General features: G+C 59.3%; 1 protein-coding gene across 1 annotated transcript in view; it reads right to left on the reverse strand.

The window, feature by feature from the left end:
• Positions 1-3,755: 3,755 nt before the first annotated feature.
• Positions 3,756-9,415, reverse strand: part of LOC111154822 (EPH receptor A8) — a 34,211-nt gene continuing 28,551 nt past the window's right edge. Inside the window, exons 6-14 of the mRNA XM_022514745.1 lie at positions 8,491-8,655; positions 7,470-7,634; positions 7,091-7,276; positions 6,728-6,789; positions 5,964-6,173; positions 5,012-5,161; positions 4,715-4,905; positions 4,041-4,214; positions 3,756-3,870 (exon numbers count right to left, since the gene is read on the reverse strand). Of these exons, the coding sequence (XP_022370453.1) occupies positions 3,756-3,870; positions 4,041-4,214; positions 4,715-4,905; positions 5,012-5,161; positions 5,964-6,173; positions 6,728-6,789; positions 7,091-7,276; positions 7,470-7,634; positions 8,491-8,655 (1,418 nt within the window). The remainder of the gene's footprint in view (positions 3,871-4,040; positions 4,215-4,714; positions 4,906-5,011; positions 5,162-5,963; positions 6,174-6,727; positions 6,790-7,090; positions 7,277-7,469; positions 7,635-8,490; positions 8,656-9,415) is intronic.

The following is a 9,415-nucleotide window of genomic DNA, read 5'->3' on the forward strand; positions in this document are numbered from 1 at the left end:
CGTTCTTTTTATGTTTCTGTATTCCCAGAACCAAATAAAACTATCTTAATTATTAGAGCTGTAGAATAATTATGGGCATCGGGTAGGGTGAGGTTCCCTTCCTCTTCCTCTTTTTTCTTCTTAAAAATTATCTTGGCGGGGCGCCTGGGTGGCTCAGTGGGTTAAAGCCTCTGCCTTCGGCTCAGGTCATGATCTCAGGGTCCTGGGATCGAGCCCCGCATCGGGCTCTCTGCTCAGCGGGGAGCCTGCTTCCCCCTCTCTCTCTGCCTGCTCTCTGCCTACTTGTGATCTCTCTCTCTGTCAAATAAATAAATAAATAAAAGTTATCTTGGCTATTCTAGGTTATTATTCCATAAACATTTTGGGATTACCTTGTCAAGTTACAGAGAAAACCCCCCTGCTAATTTTATAGGAAACACAATGTATAGATTAAATTGAAGGGGACTAGCTGACTTTATGATGGCGAGAGTTCCTAGACAGAAAACCCATCTATTTCTTCTCTGGTTGTTACTCTCCCTCTTCTCTGCATTCATCCTCACTTAAAGGAAACGAACTTCCAAATCCTTCTCCTTGTTCAGTGCCCAACTGAATGCTTCCTCCTTCAGAAAGTCCTTGGTGACAGTCCTGACCCTCTAGGCTTTTTCTCCTCTAATTTCCTTTAATCTTTCTGTGTGCCTCATTTCCTGGACACTTAGCACCAGCCCCTTGGGTGCACTCTATACCTCTACCCAGCTTTGGCCTCTGGAGGGTCTGCCTTCATCTTTCTATCCCCCAGTGTCACCCAGCACATAGCAGGCGCCCCATAGGCTCTGATGATTCCTTCCCTTGGGGAAGGAAATGTGTAGTAGCAGGTTCTATCTCATAGGAAATGGCTAGTCCCACGCAGGGAGGTCTGGAGCAGAGTTTAGTTTTAGGAGAAACAGCTTGAAATCAGAAATCACTTCCAGGTTTACACGGTCATTCTGCCAGTTGGGACACTGGCCTCTCTGAGTGTGCTTGTGCCCAGCTGTAAGTTGGAGACAATATTACCAATCTCCTTGGGCTGCTGGGATTATTAGTGAGACAATGGAGGAAACACAGTAAAATGTTTTCTCCCTGGTCTAGATCTCCAATCTGGGGGACGTGCAGGAATGAAGATTCTTGGGGGGTGGCTGGAGATCATTTGCTTGCTCATCAATAGGATCCCCAGGGGCATCTTCCCCAAATGGACATAGTCAGGCTCTGCTCTGCCTGCAACACCACTGCCCTGGCTCCTGCTGCTCTCCCCTCTCCCCTGGAACAGAGATGGGTCCTCAGCCCCTGATGCCACAACTGCAGGTGCTTGCATCCCTTCCCTGCTCATAGCACCCAGGTCTCTCAATGATCTATTAGTCCCAAGGAAGCTGTTCCAATAATGCTGCTTCCATGTGTTCCTCCTCTGGAGGATGTCTTTCTTCCACAAGAGCCCTTGAGGCAAAGGCAGTGCCCACTTGCAAGCAATCATCCTCCCATGTTAAGCACCATCTGCATGTCTTGAGAGACAAAATGTGGGACCTGCGGGCGTGCTTCCTAGCACAGCATGGGCTTTGGAGTTGGAAAAACCAGGGTTCTGGCTCAGCACCCTGCAAACATGACTTTAGGGAAGTTGACCTCTGTGAGACTCAGCCTCCCCATATATAAAATGGGTGCATGAATCCTACATCCCGAGATAGATGAGAAAACCAGAGCAAAAAAAAAAAAAAAAAAAAAATGTATGGGATACATACAGTAGGTGCATAGCAGAAGGCTGTTCTTTCTTACCAGGTGATGTTGAGGTTGAAAGGATGGGGAAAAAAATGGGGGACACAGGCAAAGATGAGGCAGAATTTATTCTCATTGTGGGCAAGTTCAAGACTCAGGATGAAGACCACAGAGAAGCAGATCCCTGGGGCCCCAAGGGCACCTCACGCCCGGGGCAGGGGCCACACTTTGGCAAGTGCCGGACCCACCGTGTCCACCCTGACCATGAGGATCAGAGCCCAGGAACTGGGTGAGAGTGGGGTGGGGGTGGGAGGAAGACAGGGTCCTCCCCGGATCGTGTCCTGACCATGTTTCCGACTTCCATAGGAAGGAAGAACAGCTCGGCTATATAGTAATATAATATATAGAGGTGTAGAGAGCTGGCCGCGGCACCTAGGCGGGGCTGAGACTCCCCAAATTATTGCAGGAGGAAGGGGGGCTCAGTGCTGGCGTCTCTGCGGGACAGCTGTGCTGGCTCGGGGAGGGCTGGGCCGGTGGGGGGGGCGGGGAGAGCTGGGCTTGCCCCTCCCTCTGGGGCCGGCAGGGGGTGCAAGGCATCCTGCCCAGTGGTTCCTTGGGGCCCTGCCTGCCAAGCTTCCCCTGGGATGGTGCTTTCTCACCCTGGGTGCTTTTTATGTGCTTTGAAGACCATTTTTGCATTGTCAGGAGTGAGGAAAAAATATTCTGGCATGGTAGAAAAAAGATATTTACATACCCTGGTGGGCCGTAAAGGGGAGGGTCAGTCTCGGGGTGGGGGAGCTTCCAAAGCCCCCTCTCACCCACAGCTGTCAGTGTGGGATGGTGTGGGGTGAAAGAGCCCTGGGCTGGGAGGCAGGCGGCCTCAGCTCTGAAACTTGGTTGCTGTGTGACCTTGGACAGGGCACATGCCCTCTCTGGGCCTTGGTCTCCCCAGGTGGTACAGGAGGTGGGGTGGACATGGGGCTGAAAAGCTGTGATCTTATGGTCCCTGATCTTAGGATTGAGGAGGGAGGGGTGCAGGCCAGGGCTGGGCAGTGAGAGGTTGGCATAGGGCTTCCAAGGGAGGAGCCCTGGGCCATGGAGGGGTATGGGAACCCAGAGGGAAGTTCAAGAGCCTGGCCCCTGACCAGGCAGCCAAGTCCAGCTGAGGGCATCTCGTGTACTCTACAGCGATGTCTACACAGTAGGCGGCCAGAGGGGCTGGCCGGGAACCCTGTTTTCCTGTGGAAGCAGCGGTGGGAGCCTGCTGGAGGCCGCAGGTGGCCCCCCACCTGCTGGAGGGAGGGCGCAGACCTGAGATAGAGCCGGGGGAGGGCTCACCCTGGCAGAGACGAGGGCGGGCCTGGTGCTGGTGTGGTTCCGAAGTGACCCCTGATTCCAGCCTCCAGGTGTCAGGGGAGGTGGGTATGAGCCTCTCCCTAGTCCCTGCGGGGACTGGGGCTCGGGCCCATCCGCAGTGGGCAGCGTCACACCAAGTTCTGTGCGCACAGGCCTGTGACACGCGTCCTCATTCACGACACGCCAGCCACGGTCACAAACATGGGCCCCCCGCCCTAATGGAAAAGCATGCACACCGTAAGCACACGTCCGTGCTCAGACCTGATGGCTGGACACACACATGTGATCACAAATGTTCACCAAGGCTCCCACAACCTCATGAAAACACATCCCTACAGCATAGCAGCACACACGCACACGCACACACGCACACGCGGAGGCAGGTGAGTGATGTCTCTGTTGGGCTCCGTGTCACCGAGGACCCAGCCTCGGGGGAAGAGCAGTCCCTCTGCCCTGGGGACAGATGTCCCAGCCATGCTGGGTGCCGAACGCCCCTCCCCAGGCAGCCTGAGCCCCAGTAAGCCCAGGTCCTGCGGGGGAGCTCTTGGCCTCCCTGGCACCTGAGAGGAGGGACAGAGGCTTGGGGGCATGCCTGACCCCTAGCCAACCCTGCAAGTCCTCTGATGGCCAACACGACCCGGGTCTGCTTTCGTTGCTGCCCAGGCCCCACTGGCCTTGGGTCAGAGGTGCCGGCGGGGCCCCTGGGTGCTTGTCAGCTGGGCCCTCATGGTCTGGATGCTTCCCAGGATCTTCTTCTGGTGGCCCATGAGGGTGATGCCCAGGGCACGCACGTCCCTGTGAAGGAAGGGTGGGGCTGCTCTGGTCGGCCTGGGAGGCCAGGAACCACGGAGCCAGGGGCAGACCCATCCCCTGGAGATTTCCCCCCCCCCCCCCTCCACCCCCCCACCTCGGTGGCCCTGCCTCCAGTCCCCACCCACACGGGCACCACCCGACCCTTCACTCACTGAGCATCCATTCGTAGCACCATGCCCAGCGAGGAGTAGCCGCCGGCAGCGAAGTGGTCTCGGTAGCGGCCCATGCGGATGGAGTCCAGCCAGTCCCCCACGGTGAGGCCACCGCCACCACCCCCACCCCCGCGGAGGTCAAAGCAGCTCTGGGCAAAGGCAGGGGGCGGGCACCTGAGGCACAGGGGCCCTTGGTAAGTGGCCTGCCAGGGTCTCTGTCTTCCTTGGGGACCCAGGCAACAGCCACCCTCAGCCTCCATGCAGGCTCACTAGTGAGCAAAGGGTCTGACAAGGTAGCCCCCAGGCCTGAAAGGAGAGGGCGGAGGAAATCTCAGGCAGGGCGGGGGTCCAGGCAGGACAGCTGTCAGGGGCCCAGGTAAGGCAGTGATGAGGGGCCCAGGAAGCTCAGGGCTCAGGGGCGCAGACAGGACACGGGTGGGGAGCCCAGGTAGGACAGCAGTCAGGGGCCCAGGTAAGCCAGGAGTTGGGGGTCCAGACTTGACAGGGGTCAGGGGCCCAGGAAGCTCAGGGGTCAGGGGCCTAGGCAGGTCGGGGCTTTAGGAGTCAGCTCGGTGTGGTCTGGACGTCAGGGCTGACCCTAAGTCTGGGCCTTATCTGGGGGAATACCGGGAGGGCAGCTGGGTTTGGGCAGAGCTGGGGTGGGCGCCAGGCACCTGTTAACAGTGGTAGTAGCCCTGAGACTCTCAGGGCTCCGGATGAGGGCATCAAGGACACTGACAATCTGGGAGAAGCGAGGCCGCTGGGCCCTGTCCTTGTGCCAGCAGTCCAGCATGAGCTGGTGCAGGGCGCGGGGGCAGCCCATGGGTGCGGGCAGGCGGTACCCCTCCTCCACGGAGCTGATGACCTGGGGTGGGGGGAAGGGACAAGCACAGTGCTGGGCTGGAGTCCGCCCCCCTCCCTTCCGCCCAACATCCCCTGCGGCCTCTGCCCAGCCAGGGTCCCGGACTCACATCACGGTTTGTCATGTTCCAGTAGGGCCTCTCCCCGTAGGCCAGCACCTCCCACATGACCACACCGAAGCTCCACACGTCGCTGGCTGAGGAGAAGGTCCGGAAAGCGATGGCCTCCGGGGCTGTCCAGCGGATTGGGATCTTGCCTCCCTGCAAGACATGCGCAAGTGCCCAGGCCTTCTCCCCGGCCCGGGGCAGGGAGCCGAGCGCCGGGGCAGGGCCAGGAGCGTGGCAGCGCAGGACCGGAGGCCCAGCCTTCCCCCTGCCTGGAGCCCCCGTTCCGCTCAGGGGACCCGCACTCCCAGCTGATTTGCAGACTGAGCGGAGGACCCGCGTGATGTGGCTGGAACACAGCAGGTGCTCAGCAAATACCCGTCAACAGGCTGACAAGGGACGCAGCCTGTGGGACTCGGCTTGCTCATTATCTCGCTGCCCTGCCTTCCTTTCTTTCTTGTTTCTTTCTGTTTTTGTCACAAAATCCTTTCTCTAAGTGAAACCTTGTCTGGATGCTCGGTGGTGGGGGGGCCCAAGGGAAGGTTCTCACTGAGGCAAGGTTGGGGGGCCTGAGCCCCGGCCCACTCAGCCTCATGCCTCGAAGGTGGCCCCCAAGGCTTCTCTCGAGAGGCCTGCCTCTCTTCGGAACAGCTTCTGCCGCCATCAGGGTTTAGCTAATCCTTACAGAAGAATGTAGAGTGGATTCGCAATTCAGAGAGACACTGACCCTCCCAAAACCTCCCAGACAGTGAGTGACCGCGGGCCGAGCCCTGGTGTCTCCCCAGGCCACCTGGTATATAGGAAAGGTGGGAACGGGAGCTCCCATTTCCCAGAGGGGGAAACTGAGATGTGGAGAAGAAGTAGGACTTGCCCCGGCTGAAGGCAGCCCCGACATTTCCAACTTCACTGTGTGTGGGAGCCCTCCCTGGTCTCACCGGAAAGCGGGGGGCCCACGCACCGTGGTGGTGTAGGCCGCGCCAGGGTCATCCTCCAGCACCCGGGAGAGCCCGAAGTCGGACACCTTGCACACCAGGTTGCTGTCAACCAGGACGTTGCGGGCAGCCAGGTCTCGGTGGACGTAGCCCAGGTCCGAGAGGTAGCACATGCCGGCGCCCACGCCTCTGAGCATGCCCACCAGCTGCGTGATGGTGAACTGCCCGTCGTGAGTCTGTAGGGGGACACGGCTGGGCTTCAGCAAGGCTCTGCGCCGCGTGCCAAGTGTCTTCACTGCTTATGAAGCATGTTCCTGTCTCAGTCCTTCTCATGGTCTCATTTACGCTCTTAGCGACCCTGAGAGGGAGGTGGGGCTGTGATGACGTCTCACCCATCCTGAGAAGGAGAAACGGAGGCCCAGAGAGGGGAAGCCCAGCGCCGGGAGGCTCAACAGATAAACGGCTCGGGGGAGGAGGCTGGAGGCTAGCTATTTCCCCGACACGCGCCATGCCTCCCAGCGGGCGGGACCCTGGGTCTCCACGGAGGCTCCCCTCCCAGTCTGTGTGAGGAGCAGAGGACCCCGTGCGCGGAGGGCCCTTCCCATTAAGGGGGGCTGCAAGACAATTTGATCGGCTGACCCTTAAGGCTCCTCCCTGTACCCCACGCCCCTTCCCCAGGTCCACAGGGTCCAAGCTCCCGTGGGTGTCTGGAGGCCTGTCCTTATCTCCCAACACCCAGACTGAATTCCCCTCCCCCACACCCACGGGGAAGGTGGCGCGGGACACGCACCCGCAGGAAGGCATCCAGAGAGCCATTCTCCATGTACTCGGTCACGATCATTGCCAGGCGGCCTGGGGAGGGGTAGAGGCACGGGGTGGCTCTTGATCGAGTCTATCGATCAGAGACCCCAGGAACACGGTCCCTCTGTGAGCTGCCAAGAGCTGGGCCGGCACTGAGGGCTCCAGAGAGACTAGGGTTCCCACTGGGGTCCTGGACTCTGGGTCCCCTCCCCACCCAAGTCACCCAGGAACCTGAACCGGGGGGATGGGGGCAGAGCAGGGGCAGAGCACCGTGGTCCAGGGGTGGACCCAGACTTCCGTGCTGGGGCAGGAGGGGCCCTGCAGGGTGAGGCTGCCCCAGCCCGGGACCTACCACGGGTGACAACTCCTTCCAGGCGGATGATATTGGGGTGGTCAAACTGACCCATGATGGACGCCTCACTCAGAAAGTCCTGCCGCTGCCTCTCTGTGTAGCCAGCTTTGAGGGCCTTGATGGCCACGGGCACATCCCGCTGTCCCGGCACCCGCAGCCGCCCATAGCAGACCTCACCGGACTCCCCTGTGGACCCCGAGTGGGGCAGGGAGAGGAGGGCTGTGGGACCCTCCCTTCCACACCTGGACCCCAGCACCACCCTCCCCAACCCTGCCCCACGAAGTGTGTTCTCCAGGACTCCCCTCTTTCCCTGCCCTGGGTGCCCCTCCCCCAGGCACCCCTCTGTGCTGTCCCCACCTTCACAACCCCCAAGGCTCACCAGAGCCGATAATTTTCTCGATGTGGATCCTGGAGGCTTCAATCTCTCGGGTGAAACTGCGGCCCGCCCGCCCTGGCTCCTCGTAATTGTGGGGTTCTGCATAGAACTGGGGCTCCGGGATCTTCCCTGGGGGGTGGTGCAGGGGCAGGAAGACAGGTGGGGGTGCTGAAGGGCCAGGAAAGAAATGCCATGAGTAGGGTGCAGAAGGCTTGCTCTGGCAGCATGCCCTGGGCCTGGGGTAGGTCTGGGATGGGATGCGGAGGGTAGGGAGGGTCCCTGGGAAGCCCCGGGAAGCCCAGGTTGTGGCAGCAAACAGTAGGTGCCCAGTACGTGCTTACCGAGTGAAAATGGGGTCTCTATGGAGGAGCTATGGGGTCTCTAGGGGACTTTGGGGTCTCCAGTGGGTTCTGAGCACATCTGCTGTTTTTGGGGGGGTCACTTCTAGAATCTTTAAGGTCTATCTAAATTGCTCTAGGGTAGAAATGTAGCAAAAACATTTTCATCACAAACGCCAATTCTGATTGAAAGTAGCTCCCTAGAAAACCTCAGTGAGGACGACTCTGAGCTGCACTCAGCTGAGATTCGGTACCAGAAATGATACTAACGTCTACCACGGGCACAGGTGTGAGGTACGGAGGTAGGCTTTCTCCTATGTGCCCCATCTTGTGGGGTCCCTGCAGGGTCCTGGGAAAGCTGTCTGCAGCGTGGGTCCTTATCCAACAGTATATGACACACACCCTCCGAAACTACACAAAATTGTGTGTGAGTGCAGATGCGTGCATTTCCTGGGGAGGAGAGTTTCTAGCATCCCGGGTAGGGCCCGCCAACCTGATAAGGGTGAACAGCGCTCCGCCTCTGAGGTCTGGGTTCTCTGACATCCTACTGTCTACCTCTGGGGCTCTCCTCTTTTCCGCGCGCTGCCCTGCTCCTCCCCACCTGTTCCCTCCCCAGACCAGCACTATCCCCACCCTCCCGGCTGGACCTCCTCTCTGCCCCCATGAGCCTGGGCCCCTGCACTCACCCTGCCCGTTCTGATACTGCATCTTCTCCTCGTCCGAGTCCTGGAAGGCCTTGCTGTAGCCGCAGTGCCTGGGGAGGACAGCTCTAGCCTCAGTCCTGACCCGGGTCGGGGACAGAGCAGAACTCCTCCCTTCTAGCTCCTTCCCTTTCCGGTCAGCTCCTGCCCCTACAGAGCAGAGTCCCCACCCTCAGGCTCTCAACCCAGCTGGACGGTGACTCCTTTGACAGTTACGATTTACAAAATCAAGTGCACCTGGTCTGCACATCAGTCTACACAGCCTAAGCCCCATTTTATATGAAACCACCCTTGGGGGTGCGGACAGGGGCTTCTGGTATCTATGACACTGTGTGACCTTGGCCAGCCCCCTCCCTTCCCTGGGCCCGTGTCTCCATGTGTAAGACGATGCTTCCAGGCCTCGCTGTCTGGACTCCTAAGCCCACACACCCCTCTGGGATGCCGTGGGGGAGAACGGCAACTTCAGTTTTGACAGACCTTGGTTCCTGTCCCAGTTCTGACATCTACTTGGCAGAAGAGTCCTAACCTCTCTGATCCCTAACTAGTTCACCTGCAACGTGACACCAGAATGTCTCCATCACAGCATTAAGGGAGGCGGAGACGGTCACCTGGAGGGAGGCCCGGTGGGCCTGGCCGGTGGGTGGACGTGGTACGGAGACAGGGAGGGAGAGTCTGGATGACAACCGGCTCTGGGGCTTGAGCGACCCCATGAACAGTGGTGCCGTGTTCTGGGAGTGGGGGGCTGCGTGCCGTGTGGCTAAAACACATCGGGGCGGGGGGCAAGAGTGAGCACATGGTCCTCAGGGGAGAGGCCTGTGCTGGTGACAAAATGTCAGCATGACAGCGGGGTTCCTAGCCATGGACCCTGATCAGGTCACTCAGGGAAGATGGACCCAGGTGAAGAGGGAAG

The sequence above is a fragment of the Enhydra lutris genome, unplaced genomic scaffold (genome assembly GCF_002288905.1).
Source record: "Enhydra lutris kenyoni isolate GAN:26980312 unplaced genomic scaffold, ASM228890v2 scaffoldscaffold38, whole genome shotgun sequence".
Taxonomy (NCBI): Eukaryota; Metazoa; Chordata; class Mammalia; order Carnivora; family Mustelidae; genus Enhydra; species Enhydra lutris.